The following is an 18,970-nucleotide window of genomic DNA, read 5'->3' on the forward strand; positions in this document are numbered from 1 at the left end:
GGAGTTTGGTTAACCTTAAGAGATAAAGGGTGAGGATGTGGAGAAATTAGAACCTTTGTGCACTATTGGTCAGGCTGTAAAATGGTGCAGCCACTATGGAAAACAGTATAGTGGCTCCTCAAGAAATTAAAAATAGAACTACCATATGTTCCAGCAATTCCTCTTCTGGGTATATATTCAGAAGAATTGAAAGCAGGATCTCAAAGAGATATTCGCACACCCAAGTCCATAGCAGCATTATGCACAATAGCCAAGAGGTAGAAGCAACACAAGTGTCCAATGATAGATGAATGGATAAACAAAATGTGGTATATCCATACAATGGAATATTATTCAGCCTTGAAAAGGAAAGAAATTCTGACACATGTTACAACATGGATAAACCTTAAAGACATATGCTAAGTGAAATAAGCCAGTCACAAAAAGACAAATACTGCATGATTCCACTTCCATGAGGTATCAATAGCAGTCAAATTCATAGACACAGAAAGTAGAAAGGTGGTTGCCGAGGACAGGAGGGAGGGGAGAATGCAGAATCATTGAATGAGTATAGAGTTTCAGTTTTGCAAGATGATGAAGTTCTGGAGATTAGTTGAAAAATAATGTGAACATACTTAACACTACTAAACTGTACCCTTAGAAATGGTTAAAATGGTACATTTTATGTCATGCGTTGTTTCACCACGATAAAAAAAATTTAAAAATAAACAAAGATTGGTAAAGGAAGTCAGGGCTACATAAACCTGGCCCTAAAAAGGGCACTCTGGTTTTGTTATGAGCAAAAGATGAGTCCTTGTTTAGATTGTTGAATTTGAAGTGCCTCCTGCACAGGAATATTTAGAAGCGTTGGATGTAACAGAATCAGGGCTAGATTGTCATCCACACATCACATGTACTTACTCTTCATAAATTTTAATGAGCTCATCCATGGAGAGTAAGTAGAAACATAAAACTGAAGAATGGAATTCAGGTTCCAGCTTTTAAGGGGCAGGTAGTAGACAAAAAGGCTCTGACGAAGAGAAGCAGCAGCCAAAGATTTAAAGGAGAATACCATACACAGGTCAGTAAGGCAAAGAAAGAAAAGTTACCTGGAGGATTTGGCGATGGGTAGGCCCTTTGGTCGCCATAACGGCTATATTGGAGTGGTGGGAGGGGTCTTGCATCACTCCCACTTAAGAGCCCTCCCCCAGCACAGGGGCTCTTAACCTGTGGTTCACAGACCCTCGGAACAGGCTTCAGGGAGTCAGTGAGCCCTCAGGAAATCCAGGGAAAATGCTGTATGAATGTGCTTCTCTTCTGGGGAGAATCTCCATTGGCTTTCATCAGATTCTCGGTGGGTTCTGTGATCTAATGAAAGTTCCAGGTGCCCCACAATGAGACATCACCTCACACCTGTCGGAATGGCTGTCATTAAAAAGAACACAAATAACAAATGTTGGTGAGGAGGTGGAGAAAAGGGAACCCTCCTACACTGTTGGTGGGAATGTAAATGGGTGCAGCCACTGTGGAGAACAGCATGGAGGTTTCTCAAAAAACTAAAAACAGACCTACCATATGACCCAGTAATTCCACTCCTGGGGATATATCCAAAAGAAACAAAAGCAGTAATTTGAAAAGATACATGTATCCCAGTGTTCATAGCAGCATTATTTACAACTGCCAAGGTATCAACAGATGAATGGCTAAAGAAGATGTGTGTGTGTGTATGTGTGTGTGTGTATAATACTACTCAGCCATACAAAAGAATGAAAATTTGCCCTTTGCAGCAACATGGATGGACTTGGAGGGCATTATGCTAAGTGAAATAAGTCAGACAGAGAAAGACAAATACAAAATTTCCACAAATATGATATCACTTATATGTGGAATCTAAAAAAGACAACAAACTAGTGAATAAAACAAAAAAGAAGCAGACTCACTGATACAGAGAACAAACAAGTGTTTACCAGTGGGGAGAGGGAAGTGGGGAGGGGCAATACTAGGGTAGAGGGAAAATAAGGGTTATTATGAGATTATATAAAATCATGTGTGTGAAACTTTTGAAAGTTGTAAAGGACTATAGAATTTAAAGAATCTTTCATTCAAAAAAAAAAAGTTCCATGTGTCATAGCATATGGAACCAAGACCCAGTATTTCTGCTACCCTGATTTCACTTAAATTATGAATGTAATTCCTTTTGGAGGGCCATTTTGAGAACCTAATCACAATTTATAATAGTTTTTCCCATGGGAAGGTATCATCCCAGTTCTGAAGTGACATACAGATGAACTCGTGTCATACAGTGTTTTTAAGCTGGAGACTTGTAACTTTTACACTTTAGATTTCAATGGTTAGTCCACAGGTTAGGGTAGGACACACACCAAAAATTAACCCAACAGTCAAAAGCAGATAGTCTTACTAGAGTGAATATAAGCGTTGTGTGGCATTTTCAGTACACGCCCCCCCCCTTACATTTTGAATGTTACAAGCAAAAAGCATTCTGTGTTCTTACTTTTGTTTATACAATCTCTCTATATCTCATTTCCTCATTTCTAAGCGAGTTAATAGTTGCCAGATATTATATAATTGAAAATATGAATTTTAATTGTGTAAACAAATTTTTATATTCTTAACAGGTTTTTACATAATTGCTTTCTGATTTTAACATATTTCCCATGTACCTTATGCGCCGTGTGGAAGTTTCTCTTCTGTTTGAATTAGATCATTCTGAGTTTATATATCTTGTGAATTTTGCAAATTCACTGGAAAAACAAATCTGAAGTAATGCGCAGAAATCCATCATCACTTTTGGAAAAGCAGTTGGGAATACATCTCTTACTGATAGCAGGGGAGATGACATTCATGTCTTAAGAAATTAAGGCAATGATTCTTATTTCATTAACACTGTTGTTGATCATATGCTTAACAGAACTGAGGCCACATTTTAGCCTTGCATCTGAGAGTGATACCGCCGATCAAGAAGACTTGGATGCAGAAGATGACCATGAAGAACAGCCTTCAAATCAAACTGTCCGAAGACCTCATGTGGTCCTTGAAGATGCTGTGGCCACCTCAGGGGTGAGCACACTCAGTTCTACTGTATCCCACGACTCCCAGAGTGCTCACCGATCGCTGAATGTACAGCTTGGAAGGATGAAAATAGAAACAAATAGGTAAGTCCTATTCTGACATGGGTGGGTTTCTTTTTTCTTACTTTTATGTAAGTGCATGTGTTTGGGGTCTACTTTAAAGATTGGTCCGCTGAATATACAAAATATTATTCCTTTATCCCACTCATATAAACTTGATTTAATGCTTTATTCATTAAAATGAGAGATTTATTAGTCTCTTTAGTCAAATACGTTTTCTGCTTCTACCAGTTGAGTCCTTCAGCAGCTCTTTGATCACTGCTTTATCTCTAAGTGCACTGAGATTTTCAGAGTAACTTAGTTGTAACCTCATAGACTCTCTGGGATGCAGACTCAGAGCAGCGTGTTCCGTCCAACAGATAGCTGAAAGACAGGCAGAGAGTCTGTGTTCTTGAGAGCCTGTGATTTGGAATATCAGGTTCTTTCAGGAGAGGAAGAGCTCTGTTCTTGAGGAGATAAAATTAATGGTTCAAAAGTTTTTCATTTTAGAACCTTGAAAGGCTGATCTGTTGACCACATTTGTGATTCTACTTTATTTTTAATATGCTGTGTCATATCTGGAGTTTAATTTTTCTTTGAGAATTTGATACCACAGAACCCACATGATCAGGTTATTGAGTGAACAGTAAATATTTCCTGTTCTTCACAGATGTTGGCACAGTTCAAGGTCTGAATCTTTATGATTTATAGCTTCCTGTGCTGGTTACAGTTGACATGTGGGCAACTGACTTTATGACTTTGGGTTTTGACAGGGAAAACTTTTTTTTTTGGAGTGAATCAATAAATGTTGTTCAAATATTTAGCAACCTTAGTTGAAAATCCAATTTGTTCACCAGGGAGATAAATCCATTTTATTTTTAGTCATAAGTTCAGATTTTGGATAAGCTTGAATACCAAGCTTGTATGAGTAGTACAAACCTCATCCTGTATTTAGAAACGTGAATTTTAGTTGCATGATTAAGTAAATCCATACATATCTTCTATGATTTACATACAGAAATCTTTCTGAATAAAGGGAAAGTGGCTTTCTGACTTCCTTATCTCAGTCTTGTTCTCTGAAACCCAGCTCTTTACTTCGCATCTCTATTACTTAGTGGAAAAGAACTGGAGCCTTTTCTAAGACTTCATCGAAATCTTCGTGTCCCTCTTTTCCTGCTCTTCTCAAGTAATAGTCCCATTATGACACCCCATCCATTATAGTAGCTGTTGACTTCAGTCAGTTCTCTTCAGTTTACTGTCTGTCGCTCAGTCCTGGAGTTGTTTTTTCATACCCACATTTTCATACCCAGAGCCACCCCATCCCGCTCTGCCCATGCCTTCCAGACAGTAAAGCTACTTTATTTACCAGCGAGCTGGTACATTTGCTCCTCTGGCCCCTGAACCTTCTGTCTGCATATCCTGGCTTATGTCACTAGAACGTGTCTCTCCTGAGTGCAGTCTTCCTTCTCTCCTCAGTCCATTTGCGTTACCCTGACTTACACCCCGTCCCCGCCATCTGTCCACCATGCTCGATCCATCTGTAGTCCCTGAGGGCTGCCTTTCTCCGGCTGCTTTCTTCAGGTCTTCACATCACTTTTCTGAGGGTCTAAGCTAGCTGAGGGCCTGCTTCCCACGTCTGCCCGCAAGACTGACCACATTTCTTTACTACATTAGTATGTTGTTAACACTTCTTACAGGGGCCCACTCATTTGTTTTTTCTCTGTGTATTTACACATGTATCTGTGAAATCTATATGGTTGTTGGCCTCCTTTTTTCTTTTTCTAGTAGGATCTCCCACAGCTCCTCCATCACCCCCAGAAAAGTGAGACCAGGTACAACATTCACTTCACATAGGATTTAAAGAAAGGGCAGCTGCTTCTGTCCAAGTGCTGATAAGGGGCTGGTCATGTCTATATTGGTCCTTGTAGTTTTTAGTGGAATATTCCTTGATATATAGATGTACATATATTGCAAAATAAATTGAGGAAATGTTAGTGTGTTTTTAGGAAAGTTTGTAAACCCTCGGGCTAGAAATCTTAAGCTTATATTTAGGATAATCACGGATAAAGATACATCACGTTTATCCAGCTCTTGATGATTGGATCATCGATAATACTAAATGGCAGAAAATAACAAAATAGCTTTAGAATGTATGCTTTACTTAAAGTATATGCTTACAGAAAATGTTCTGACAATAATTTGCTTCACACAAGGAGTTGGGACAGTACTGCAGAGGTAGTTAAAATCTAACTCAGGAGGAGCTGACTGGTTATCTAATTTCCCTTTCCTGCAATTCTGGAATTACCCGCCAACCCAGCTCCTCACCCACACCCATCTGAGTTAAAAAATTGATCTCATGGCTGATCCTTGCCAAACTTCTCTGGAACAGAGAGGCAGTCATTTGCCTTGGTTTCGAAGGATTTCCCTACTAACTGAAGACAAAGTAAAAATAAAACTGATGGGCTGGATGGATATGCCCTTAAAAGAAATAATTTTGAGAGCTGGATTTGGGACAAATGAGGTGGCCTGTCAATGCTTTGCTTCCAATGTTAAGTTCTGGCTTTTAAGATAAAAAGGAAATATATAGTCTAGGTAAACATGGGTTAAATTCTGGAAAATTTCACTTGTGTTCTTTGAGAAAAACAATAAGAATATGCTGTCACTATTCCATACATGTAAATTAGCAAGAAAGACAAAAATATATACCAGAGGAAAAAATTGCCAACTTAAAAGAATTCATAATGAGCTTGCTATCCATTTCTTTGAATGTCATTCGTATTAGAGTAGGTAAAAGTCTCCCTTAATCCTCTGCTTCCCTCTTGCTTTCTGTTCCTACTGCTTAATCCACCTAATTGTGCACTGTTTACTCTGGAGTTGTCTTTAAACAAGCTGTCTTCCTGGAACCACTTTCTCTGTCTGCCTCTCATTGTGTTTTCCTTTTGTCTCACCTCTGCTACCTACTCTACTGTGACCCTTTCTCGTACCTAATGGCCTCACGTGTCTCTGTTGTGTGGGAAAGGGGTGGAGCCTGGGGGGTCGGGGAAACAAACCCTATTAAGCCCTGGATGGCCTCTTTTCCAGGGCCTGAGGCGGCAGCAGGGAACAGAACAGCCCTTCTTAAAGGCCAGGCACTGTGCTTGGCACTTCACCTATACTGTCTCATTTAGTGCTCACAGTAATCCTTTCAGGAAGTTCTACTTTTCCTTTTTACAAATGAGAAAACTGAAGCCCAGAGGCGTTAAGTCATCTGTCAAGGTTAACACAGGAAGTGGGTGGCTGAACCAGGATACAAGCCCAGGGCTGTCTTCTGTCGGGCTGTGCTGCCTTCAGACCATGTCAGCTGAAGCAGAAACAAACTTTTGGAATGGAATCTGGTCCTGAGTTAGATCTGTCAATACTCAGAAAGTAAAATAAATACAGCTTGCTAAGAGCTATAGGGCATGCAACAATGTACCTTGATGATCTTATAAATAATTATGTATCTTAAATTATTATCATTCTGAATCCAAGTTACTCGAAGATAGTTTTCTAAAAAATCAGAACATCTCCCTTTACAACCTGGAATGTTTTCCCAGAAAACTGTGTTGGGAATGGTGAATGGGTTACCACTTGGCTCTCAGTTGTATAGTGAACCTTTCATGGGTAAGAACTATGTGTAATAATATTTCTCCTTGTTTCTTTGGAGAATGCATCAGATGCCAGCTGGGAATGAATGTACCAGGAACACAGCTATCCTTTTACCCACTTCACTGCTCCCCTTAGAAGGAGAGAAATAACAGTAACAACCACAACAACCCAAGCAACCACCATTAACATTTATTGAGGATTTATTATACGCCAGGTACTATAGGTGACCTCACCTGTAGTTAACTTCTCAAATTTTCATAGTTTAAAAAAAGTGACTACCTTTCTGCTTTGCATTGCCTATCGTATTACCCATATTGACCAACTGTTTTTGATGAGGGGCCATACCTGTAAAATACAGGTCTGTTAATATCATATATAAACTTTTTTGCCATTTATGGTCATAAAAAGAAACAGAACAACATCTCTGAAGATTCTGGCAGACAACTGGGGGTGGAAGTTTTAAATTCTTGTCTGGAAACACGCCTTCTAGAGCTTTGCTGCTCAACTTGGGGGTCTGTGGGCCAGCAACATGAGTATCAGCGGGGAACTCATTAGAAATGCAGAAGCTCAGAGGTCCCTCCCCTAACGCTCCACAGCCCCAGGCTACTGGATCAGAATCTGCATTTCAATAAAATCCCAGGGGTGTCTGTGTTCATTACAGCTTGAGAAGCCCTTGTCTAGAAGATCACTCTGTGGCTGCTCTAGCTTCATTATCCTGTCAACCAATATAATTTCCTTCCGCAGATTACTGGAAGAATTGGTTCAGAAAGAGAAAGAATTACAAGCACTCCTTCATCAAGCTATTGAAGAAAGAGACCAAGAAATTAAACACCTGAAGCTTAAGTCCCAACCAATAGGTGAATAACAGAAAATTTTAAAGTAATACTGTTCAACCAGGCTGCCACAAAAAGCTAGAAAGCCAACAGGTAGCTTTATGTCATGGCTTAATCAGCATCTGTCACTTGTACCACAACTACAAGCAGAAGTTGCCTTAAAAAAAATCCAGTTCTTAACTGTAGCAAGCTATCATTTCTTATAAGTGCAGTAAAAATAAGATGATTCATAATCACTGTTTCCTGAGATTATGTATTATTGAAGTTAGTAGGGCTCTCCATTTTTTTGTCCTTATTTCTTTTTAAGATTTCACAATGAAATTACCAGAATAAAATAATATTTTTTGTCATTTTGCATTGGTATTCTGTCTTTTCTAGTGTTCCCACCCCCCTTATAACTTGACAAGGCTTAAACAGAATCAAGATACGGTAATAAAAAGTCATAAATTGGATACACCTTAAACTAATACAATGTTATATGTCAATTATATCTCAATTTTTTAAAAAAGTCAGATGGAACTTTGAAGAAATCTATTCTGTGAGAAATTGGGTATGAAAGATAATCTTTAGACAATCTTATTTAGCCTGTTTAGAGGAAAATAATGTTCATTTTTTTTTGTTCAGATATATGGTCCTTCCATATTATTGCAAATAGTGGAAAAAGAGATTATTATAATTATATGGCTCTCGGCTAATTACGCTCATCTTCATTGCATGAAAAACACACAGTACAATTTTGGTGTACTATTTTATTCTAAGAAGCTATAAAATTGATATGAAACTATAAGGTGGGAGTATCATTAATTATTGTTACTGACTCTCCATTTACTAGTATACTAAGCAGTGTTAAAGAGTTTTATTTATATTATCATGTAGACTACCAATCTCAATGGTTTCTATTAATTATACTCTGATAGAGAAAAATCTTTTAAAGTATCAATAAATGTTGACCAGGAGGGTCTCAGATGACCTCTGTTAGCTGAAGCTAAGAGCGTCCTTCCCTCCCCTCAATGCTGTTCTAGATATTCCTGGGTTGCCTGTGTGTCACCTGAATTCTCCTGGCGCAAATACTGAAGATTCTGAACTTACTGAATGGCTGAGAGAAAATGGAGCCGATGAAGACACTATAAGTCGGGTAAAGAAAACATTCTGTGGGACATGCATTCTTTCACTTTGTTTCATAATGTTGAGTGCCTACTATGTGCTAGGCACAGGGGGTACACTGGTGAGAAATGCAGACCCAACCCTGCCCTCACAGACCAGGGTAGGCAGATGATAATCAAATAATCCCACAGATACAAGTGTAATTATGTCCTGGTCAATTCTGTTAAGGAAAGGTTATCAAGTGTTACGAGACAGAGGGAGAGAGAAGCTGGGGAAGGTTTTTTGAGATGACCAGTGAGCTGAAGTCTAAAGGAGTATGTAGGAATACACTATAGGAATACAGTGTAGGAATATAGGAATATAGGAATACACTATATGTATGTATGTTCTGGGGTGGGGGTAGATGAGAAGGGAAAACTATTTGGGGGTAGAGGTGCAGAATATGCAGAGGCAGGTTCTGTGGTCCAGAACTCCTAAGGATTTTTATGTTTTTGAGTTGAAAATAAAGAGTAGGAAAAATCAAGACAGAACTGAAAGAAAAAAGTTCTTCTGTTTCTAATTCTTTCTCTTGTTTGTTAACTTTTTAATTCTCTTGTGACATTCTTAGACTCCACTGGGCAGCAGCTATTTATTGCTACTTAATAAACTAGACTAGTTAGTGAACTTATGGCAGAAACAGACACTTTCTATATAAACTATATTATGTCTATAAGAACCTAATTCGGGCTTCCCTGGTGGCGCAGTGGTTGAGAATCTGCCTGCCAATGCAGGGGACACGGGTTCGAGCCCTGGTTTGGGAGGATCCCACGTGCCGCGGAGCAACTGGGCCCGTGAGCCACAACTACTGAGCCTGCGCGTCTGGAGCCTGTGCTCCGCAACAAGAGAGGCCGCGACAGTGAGAGGCCCGCGCACCGCGATGAAGAGTGGCCCCCGCTTGCCGCAACTAGAGAAAGCCCTCGCACAGAAACGAAGACCCAACACAGCCATAAATAAATAAATAAAAAATAAAAATAAAGGAATTCCTTTAAAAAAAAGAAAAAGTAAAATAAATATCCTTCTTTTAAAAAAAAAAAAGAACCTAATTCATCTCTGCTCCCTATAGGGAGCTTTTGTAGTCAGCATGAATAGCATTTCTTTATGTTTTAAGATTACATTAATATGTATACACATATATACATAGTAAGAGGTTATATTTTTATTATTTTATAGAAAGGGCCTCAGTACAATATTACATTGATTTCAGTTTTATATTTAAATTTTTTAAACAACTAAGAATAAAGACGTATTTCTCTTGACTTGATAATTTATTGGACCACTAAATAAAATTTAGGGTCTCCTTAGAAATCTGCATAACAAATTATATAAATTTAAAGGACTCTCTTGCCTATGGGAAATAATGTATCCAATCAAGTTCATCAAAATATTTTTCCCTCTAACTTAGGTTCAAATCAAAATTAAGGAGTAGTAATTGATGATCCACTAAATCACTGCCCTTCTTAAAAGATTTAGAATTAAAAGCTTCACTTAAATTCAGGACTCTGACTTTGTAGTAACTATTGGAAAGTACCTTTTATCAGAAATTAAGTGTAAGCAACACTTTTTATCCACTAGAGAAAAATAAAGCTACAAAGCAGTAAACCCTAAATAAAAACATTATCTTATAAGCAGCAGGTGTAATTACAAGCAAGTCTTATCTATTCATCAGAAGACCAATCAGAAATTCTGTGTTGCTTGTAATCTTTATGCTCCTGGAAGGCATATGGATGTATTTCTTTGTAATTATTTTGTAATAGGGGGAACTTTTTTCTAATAATTCCAAAAGATTATGTCTTTAGTGGATTTCCTTTTAGATTTTTTTTCATTATTGCCAACGTTTACATTATGGATAGTTTGCTACTTATTGAAAGTACATAAAACATCTTACTTTTGTGCATATTTTACTTTCTCCACAGTTTTTGGCTGAGGATTATTCACTAGCAGATGTTCTCTACTATGTTACACGTGACGACTTAAAATGCCTGAGACTAAGGTACCACTTTTCTTTCTATTCAGTCTCATGATGATGGAAAGAGCACTGGGCTGAGATCAGGAAGCCTGGGTCCCTTCCGTCCTGGGTCGCTACCTAGCGACCTAACTAGCTACCTACCTACCTAACTAGCTCTACAGTCCTGGGTAAAGCTCTCTGGTTCTCAGCTGCTCTGAGAAACCTGAGTTAGTTGTAGCAGGCTATTATTGGGAGCTCTAATAAGCAATGTGTCTATATCAGTAAATGCAAAGTCAGCTGGAAGACTTTTCTTGATAACATATCAGATTAAGACCATACAGATATTCTAAAGCTGCCTTAAACAAATGCTCTAATTTGGTTCATGATTGTGTCATGCTTAATAGAAATATCAGGATGAGGTACTGATTTGCCATCCAAATACCTGCTATAATCTGATACAATTTCTTAAAATAATTTGTTTTTTCCATCAGGCCAAGCACATACATAACTATTACTCTGACCCACCTCTAGAAAGACACATTTCAAAAGTGCGGAAAGTCTAAAATGATGCTTTGGGCCCTGGTAGTCTGTGGGAGTGGAAAGGAAAGGCATGGAGGGATGAGGAGAAAATATATACAAAAAGAATCCATAATGACTGATAAGACTTTGGGATCTTCATGTTCTGATCAGAGCCACTGAAAGCTAAGAAGTCACTTTCATATTTCAAGGGCACTGTTTCAAATGAAGTGATCTCTTCACCATGTTCTTGTGTCTTTAAACAGGGGAGGGATGCTGTGTACACTGTGGAAAGCCATCACTGACTTTCGAGACAAACAGACTTGACTGTCACTCAATTTGTTTCCAACTTTCCATGGAGATTCTAAAAACGAATACAGACCTGATCTTCTAGGCGAGGGAGAATCGAAGGGAGAGGAGAAAGAAGCTGCACTTTAAATCCAGTATTTGTTTACTCTAAATTTGTTAGAAATTTCCTAACTGCTTCTACTTCTATGATTCATAAGGACTCTTTGTAAGGACTCTCAAAATAATCCTAAACACTGCGATGTTTGGGATTATTTTAGTCTGAACATTTTTATGGAAATATTGTTAATTCAGCAGCTATAGCACTTCAGCCAAATGTTTATTTCACACGAAACGGATAGAACATTTCATGTGATTGTGCATCACTGGAACAAAACCAAAATGTGACCATAACTTTTTAGGCTTATGTGTGTTTATAATATGCCCTAATAATTTGAGTAGAAGTGCGTGATTTTCATTATTGTATAAAGTTTATGGGGTTTTTTTTAAGTGTGCAGAATCTGAGAGCAATGGTTTTTACTTACCTGTATTAATTGTAATATTGACTATATTTTGTAACTTAAGTTTCCGGTCTAGAGTACATTCGTTTGAGTCATTTATGTACTACTGAACTGTACCAGTTGCACCTGCCTGAATCCTAGTAACGTTAGCTTGTTCTAAAGCTACTCCTTGTGTCATATTTACTCTAAAAAGTAAAAAGACTCTCGACATACTGTTTTGATAAATTCTAAAGAATTCGTATTTTGTTTTGGCAATCTAGATAATTACTGTGTCAAAATTCTAACCGTTTCTTCATCTCTAACATTAAATAGAATCTGTCTTCTCTTCCAGTAGTCAAAGAACAACTGACCTCCAAGTCATTTCTCAGGGCTACAGAGTGGTAAAAGAGAGAATGTGGAAAAACAGAATAAAAGAAAGTCAGTGTCTTTTTCTCAAGGCCTCAAGTTACCATGGATGACTATTGTGTACCTCAAAGGGGCTGCAAATAGCATCCCAATGGAGAACACTGCATTTTCTATTCCCTTAATTTTAGTTCTCATATTTGAGGGAAATATTTTTATTTTAAGCTGGATACGTATTATATTTTATAAGCCTGCCCATGTGAATAGGATGAAGTCTGAAGCTCCTAGGTGGATAAATGACATAAACAAATTTCTTAAATACAGAGGAACCTGTTTATTATGCAAGATAGAAATATCAGAGTTGTATCATGACTTGATCCATACAGAACAGTCTTCGATAAAACAGGAGGCATCTTTACTTCTATGTAAAAATCAACATACTATATATATATATATATATATATATATATATATATATTTTTTTTTTTTTTTTAATATTCATTTATTTATTTGGTTGCATTAGGTTGTAGTTGCAGCAGGTGGGCTCCTTAGTTGCGGCTCCAGGGCTCCTTTAGTTGTAGCTTGCTGGCTCCTTAGTTGCGGCTCGCAGTCTCCTTAGTTGTGGCATGCGTGTGGGATCTAGTTCCCTGACCAGGGATCGAACCCAGGCCCCCTGCATTGGGAGCACAGAGTCTTATCTGCTGCGCCACCAGGGAAGTCCCATCAGCATACAATATATTTTTTGTATATTGCATTAGAGTATGCGAAAAGTTCTCACCGATATGTCCTCATTTGATACTTGAAACAACATAGGTGCATCTTTTTCTTACATCCCACTCCTGAGGACAGATAGTTGCCTCCTGTGTCCTGTGGGGAATCTCAAAGGAGGTGAGGTATAAATTAAATGATATATCATTTCACTCATATTGAAACACAGGGTAACTTCTTCATTAAGCCACAGTTCATATCCCCACCTGTAATGGTAAAGTGCTTTTTTTAGACCATATACAGGATCATGCTACCCATCTTCAGCCGACTCTTTAATGATTTAATCTCCCCTTGGGATCTTCCTCTTACCCTATATATATGGGCAAATGTTCCACTATCCCTACATGGTTCATAATACATTCCCAGACTAGCATCACTAGGTTTTTTTTATTCTTGTTTTCGTTTTTTTTTTTTTCCAGAATTCTGGGTCTTAGTCACAAAAGAAGGCAATTCCATTATGGCCCAATTTTCATGAAAGGTTTGCATTAAAAGGCCTTTGGCATCCATCTAGGCCAGTGAGTCTCAACCCAGCTTCACATTATCATGACCTGGATGCTTTAAAAACTATATTGATGCTACCACCTCAGAGAAACCATTGTTATTGGTTTGGGGTAGGGCCCAGAGGTCTTTTTACAAAGCTCTACAGATAACTTAAAACTATCAAGCCCCACCTCCTAATTCCAAGTGACACCTGGAGAGGTACACGGACAGCCCCTTTCCATTGAGGTGGCAGTCAGATGGTTACTATTCATTGTTCATTTAGTGCAGCAAGAGTCTAAGTATGCAGGCCTGGAGCAAAACTACCACTCACCTGGTGACCTTGGGCAAACTAATTAACCTCTCCCAGTCTGGGTTTCCTCATTTGAAACAGGGAAATAACATGGGATTGCGCTAAGATTTAAATAAAATAAGGCAGGTGAGGTGCATAGTGCAATGCTTAGCAGATAGTGAACACTGCGCTGCTGCCTGCTAGTGTTACCTCATTATTCACTCCAAAGTACTTATTAAATACGTCCTGGGTACTGCATCCTGTGCATGAAGAAGACACAGTTCTTGGCCCTGAAGCTCACTGTCAGAGGTGGAATCAGGACAATAAAACAACAGTACATGTAGTAAGTGCTATAGTTACATCTAACTGCCAGAGGGGGTCAAGAAAGGCTTTACAGAGAAGTGAAGGTCCAGAGCTGAACCCAGAAAGATGGTTTGTAACAAAACAGTTATGCATGGGTGCTGGCGGCAGTCTCATTAGAGAAATAAAACTGGAATTTGCTGGGGAAAGTAGATCCAATGTTTCTTTTTAACCACATTTTGACCTCTCTCTCCCAATTCTGTCATTGCATATTTTGTTTCATTCATTCCCAAGCCGTCACATGAAACAGTCTGACACTGAGGAATTATTGTGAACCCACTGGAATGCTTACTCTGTGTGAGGCGCTGTAGCAGGAGGAGAGAGATACGTGAAGCCCATCAAGCTCAGAATGCAGGCAAGGCACGTGTGTCATCAAGGACATCTGCAGTCTGTCAACAAATCAAATAATTGATGGCTCCAGACTTTACGGACACCTATAGAGAAAGAGAAGACAAAGTCCCTGCCACCAAGTAATTCGTATCAGATTGAAGAGACAGATTTGCAGTAACAAATCACATCTAGTCTGTGTTAAAGGCTGGACAAATGGCAAGCTCAGAAGGCCCTGGAGAGGTTCAGAGGACAGGCTTGCTGGGAGCCTGGGCAGGTGGAACAGGCTTCACTGAGGAGGCCTTGGAAGGAAGGAATTATTAAATTAGTCAGGACTGGAGAAGTCACTCTGGGCAGAGAGCTCCAAGAACAAAGGCAGAAAGAGATTTTCAACGTGTTCTAGAGAAAGTGAACAACTTTTATATTGCATTAAAGCATACAAAAATTTTAACTCATTCAAATTCTTACTTGGCTGGAAATATAAATTATAGAGATGAAAAGTGGAAAATGGGATAGTAGAGAGCTCAGGATGTGATTGGGGGGTGGTCAGGGAGGGAAGTGAAGTTAGTATTTAATTATGTAGAAACGGGGACTCACGTTTTTTTGAGCAAGGGAGTGGGTGTGTGTAAAGTAGCTGTGTATTAGAAGATTAACCTGGTGAAGTTGTGTTGGGTAAATGAGGGGGAACGGAAGTTGAACAGAGCAGTTCAGAGACTGTTTCAGATGTGAATGAGGGTCTAGTAGGAGTTAGAGCGATAGGAATTGAGAAGGTGGAATTAGAACAATGAATTGACAAGATTTGGGAACACGGATTTGGGCAGTGATGACAATGAAAACGAAAGGATAGATGTTGAGCCTATGTGAGTGGGAGAAGGATTCAAAAATAGGCAAGTTTGGGGTGGTGCTGGTCTGGGACATGTTGAATTAATGGCAGGGCATCGTGCTACAATGTGTGGAGACCATCGAGAATGTATTGGTGGAAGTCAGGACTGAGGTCAAGAGTATTGATTCTGGATTTAGGAGTCACTTGCATGGAGATAATAGTAAATGAGGACTGTGAAAAACAGAGTAGAGCAGAAAGGTTATGGCCTAAGATTTGGGGAGGAGGGAAGTTTGGGGACAAGTCGAGAAGGAGGAGGAATTTAAGTCCACAAAAAGACAAAAGAACTAGTCACAGAGGAATGAGAAAAAAACCAGGCCAGTGGCGTAAGCCAAGAGGAAGACGATCAGGGTCGAGGGCTGCAGAAAGTCTAAGGGAATGATGGATTAAAAAATAATAACAGGTTATTTGATTTTGTGACCTAGAAGGTTTTTATAGACAGGTAAGAAAGACCACAGCTGGTTAAACAAAGATGGTAAGCTGATGATGGCACCAGAGTCCACACATGTATACCCTTTGGTGAACAAAACGTATGACAAGAGATTGGGAGGGTGGGAAGTCAAAGGAAGAAATGTTCTGAATCAAAGACTCCTGAATGTATTTGTTGGGGCAGAGTGCCTTGAATGGAGGCACTCGAGGAGTAGGGAGGAGGGAGGGATTTCAAAGGAGGCAGAAGCAGAGGGGGTGGCATCTGGAAGTTCAGCTCCTCCCCGGGAAAGGGAATCATGATGATTCCGTGAGATTCTGAGATGGATGTGGGAGCTCAGGACAGATGGCTTCCATGTTCTAAGTAAAGGACAACAGAAAGCACAACGTGGTGGTGGGTGACATTTAACGGACGTCATCCATTCCTGCATTCACACAACAGTCCACCCTATTACAGACACCGCGTGAGGTTTGGAATGCAAAGTCTGTATAGGGCCCAAGTGAAGAATTCTGGTGTGTTTCTTATTGCATTTTTTTTTGTGTGTAACTTGTGACAAACTGAAACATAAGTTACCAAAAGAATGAGAGAAGGGATAAGCACACACAAACCCAAAAACCAAACACCCATACAAATAAAAACACCAGTTAGTCTTCGATATTTTGGGGGGTGGGGAGTCAAAGAAAGAACTCATCGGTTTACTTCAGTAAATGGTATAGCAGAAAACAAACACCTCCTTTTGAAAACAAATCACCTCCTTTTCCCAAGGTTCTTCCAGAGAGTTCAACTCTCAAAATTCAGCTAAGGGAGTCTTTCTGATGTTCACAGGAAAGTGTCTTAAACTCTGGTGACAATGTAGTAAAATATATCTTTGCTTGGGCCCAAGCTGAGGTCTGAAACTACTTCCACTCACCTGGTGTTTTATTTTTATCGATTAGAAGTGTGAGAAGAGGTATTTGAATGTGATTTAGGAAGATCATATTGCTAAATGATCAGTTTGCCTAGTTCACTGTAGAAATGGCACTAAGGGAAAATCCAGGACTACAAACCACAGCACGTGTCCCTTAAGCAAAACCTCTGCCTAGTCAGCCAGTGACCCAGTAAACCAAATAAAACCAGTCCACTGCTGGGCTCAGTGGCAGGATGTGCGTGCAAGGATGGTAAGAATTGTCACCCTAGCGAGAAATCCAACACTGTTCTCAGGCACGCTTGGGTGTCCACTAGATTCTGCTGAAGTCCTTGAAAGGGTTTTAAACTGTTGGGAGCTTGCCGTTTGTGTTCAGCCAACCGAGTCTGTGGGAGTACCTCTCTGTGTAACGAGGCAGAACTGAGCGCTGCTCAGTTTTGTTCCTTTATGTTTCCATTTATACAGGCTACTTTTTTTTTTCTCAGCATTTTGTTGCTTAACGTTTATTTGCTTATTAGAGCAGAAATTGGTTTCTCCGCAGCTAATAATGTTTCTTTAAAAAAAGAAACTGTTGTTTTCTACTGCTTTTTTTCCTGGTCTTCGGGAGCAAGACAGGAGTCGCAAGGTAGTTGCTAACCGGAAATCAAGAATAAGAAAAGCCACATCACTGGGCACAAGTTTCATTAAGCTGTATGCCCTGGGGTTCATCAGATATAGAAGCCTGGTGAAAAGACTGGTCATCAACAATGGCGTCCTAAAACGCATAATGGAGACCGGACCGCAGTGTGGAATCCAGCCCGTGTACTTCGGCTTTCCACGTGGCATTCATACTCTTTGGCGGCTGTCACCATGAACGCCAGTCCTGGCGAAACTAACATTGACCTGGCTGCTTCAGAGCTCAGAGACGAATAGAGCGTCCGCATGCTTTCGCCTCACTTTGACTGATCCTCAGACCGTCCCAGTTCCTAGCGCCACCAAGCGTCGCCGACCCGCCTCCAGACCTCGAGGTGCGGGCAGCCGGGGCCTGAAGCTCGCGGCCCAGGTGCCTGGCTCCGCCCGCTCTCTGGTTGCGGAAACCCAGCCGCGAGTCGGAGTGGCTGCCACGCCGCACCTGCCCACGAGGGGGCGCGCCCGCGCGCCGGGCCCAGGCCGCCTCGGGCTCGCGAGCGCTCGCTCTTTCCTTCCTCCGCCCTTCCCTGACGGCGTTCACCTGTCTGGTCCGGGGGCCCGGCAGGCGGGGGGGCCGGCGGGAGCCAAGCCGAGGAAGAGGGCGGAGCGGCTCTCCGGGAGCGTCATCGGAGCACCATGGCGGACCTGAGAGCTGGCGGCGACCGCCACACGGGCGGCGATGGCGCTGCGCAGAGCGAAACAGGTGACTGAGCTGCGGGGGCAGGTGGTGGTCCGGCGGACTCGGGCCGGGAAGAGCGAGCAGGGCTGGGGGGCTGGGGGGGTGGGGGGAGTGGGCTCGCGCGGGGCGCCGGCGCTCCCCTCCCCCGCCCGGCCGCGGCCCGGAAAGGCCAGCCCGGCGCGCCGCGCACCCCGGCTCGGAGCCCGCTTGCCCTCCGCCCTCCGCCTCCGCGCGTCGGCTGCTCGGCCCCGGCGCCCAAGTTCGCCGGCGCCCGGCCGCAGTGCCGGTCGCCCGTCTTGCGCTCCAGCTCGACTTACCCCAAACAGGTGGAAACGCGTCAGGGAGCGCGGGCGGGAGGAGGAAGTGGAGAGACGCTGGCCGCCCCTCTCCCACCTGCCGGGCTGGGTCTAATTCAATTGAATGAGAAAATCGTATCCCCCAAATCAAACCGCCAGCCGGAAAATCCTCGGCCAGGTACGGCTAGCAGGATTACCCTTTTCTGCGCAAACTCTCTGGCCTTAACCGGCGCACCGGGTGCCCGGCGCGATGGTCGCGCGTGAGCAGCGCCCGCCCGCTGCCCTGGGGTCCGCAGTTACGACCGGCTCACGAGAGTTCTGAGATCTGGGGTCGCGAGGCAGGGGCTAGCTGCAGGATGATGGGGGCCTACAGGTGCTGGGGGGCTCAGATTCGTTGACTTGAAACAAGGGTCCTCGGCGTTCATGTTTTTAGTCCGTGCACCAACCCAAGGCGGGAACGTTGGCTCGGCTCATCAGGGCGCTGTGTAGAGGAACCCCCTCTTCCCAACTTCCACGCTAGAGGCAGGGGCAGGAGCTCACATCTCCAAGAGCATTAAGTCCTCCCCTCCCCC

General features: G+C 41.5%; 2 protein-coding genes and 1 long non-coding RNA gene across 5 annotated transcripts in view; 2 read left to right on the forward strand and 1 right to left on the reverse strand.

The window, feature by feature from the left end:
- MAP3K5 (mitogen-activated protein kinase kinase kinase 5) overlaps positions 1-11,968 on the forward strand; it is a 216,838-nt gene extending 204,870 nt beyond the window's left edge. For all 3 annotated transcript variants that reach the window (XM_061206961.1, XM_061206960.1, XM_061206959.1), the window contains 5 exons: positions 2,909-3,152; positions 7,479-7,591; positions 8,590-8,702; positions 10,624-10,700; positions 11,438-11,968. In XM_061206961.1, coding sequence (XP_061062944.1) covers positions 2,909-3,152; positions 7,479-7,591; positions 8,590-8,702; positions 10,624-10,700; positions 11,438-11,498 — 608 coding nt within the window. In that variant the 3' untranslated portion in view covers positions 11,499-11,968. The remainder of the gene's footprint in view (positions 1-2,908; positions 3,153-7,478; positions 7,592-8,589; positions 8,703-10,623; positions 10,701-11,437) is intronic.
- An 878-nt stretch (positions 11,969-12,846) lies between these two features.
- On the reverse strand, positions 12,847-14,546 carry LOC133102654 (uncharacterized). Its single transcript, XR_009703027.1, has 3 exons — positions 14,509-14,546; positions 13,098-13,197; positions 12,847-12,992 (listed from the first exon to the last, which is right to left on the reverse strand). It is a non-coding gene; the product is annotated as an uncharacterized LOC133102654 (long non-coding RNA).
- Positions 14,547-17,943: 3,397 nt separating this feature from the next.
- MAP7 (microtubule associated protein 7) overlaps positions 17,944-18,970 on the forward strand; it is a 159,052-nt gene continuing 158,025 nt past the window's right edge. Inside the window, exon 1 of the mRNA XM_061207674.1 lies at positions 17,944-18,126. Within this exon, the coding sequence (XP_061063657.1) occupies positions 18,060-18,126 (67 nt within the window). The 5' untranslated portion in view covers positions 17,944-18,059. The remainder of the gene's footprint in view (positions 18,127-18,970) is intronic.

This window comes from Eubalaena glacialis, chromosome 12, assembly GCF_028564815.1.
Source record: "Eubalaena glacialis isolate mEubGla1 chromosome 12, mEubGla1.1.hap2.+ XY, whole genome shotgun sequence".
NCBI lineage: Eukaryota > Metazoa > Chordata > Mammalia > Artiodactyla > Balaenidae > Eubalaena > Eubalaena glacialis.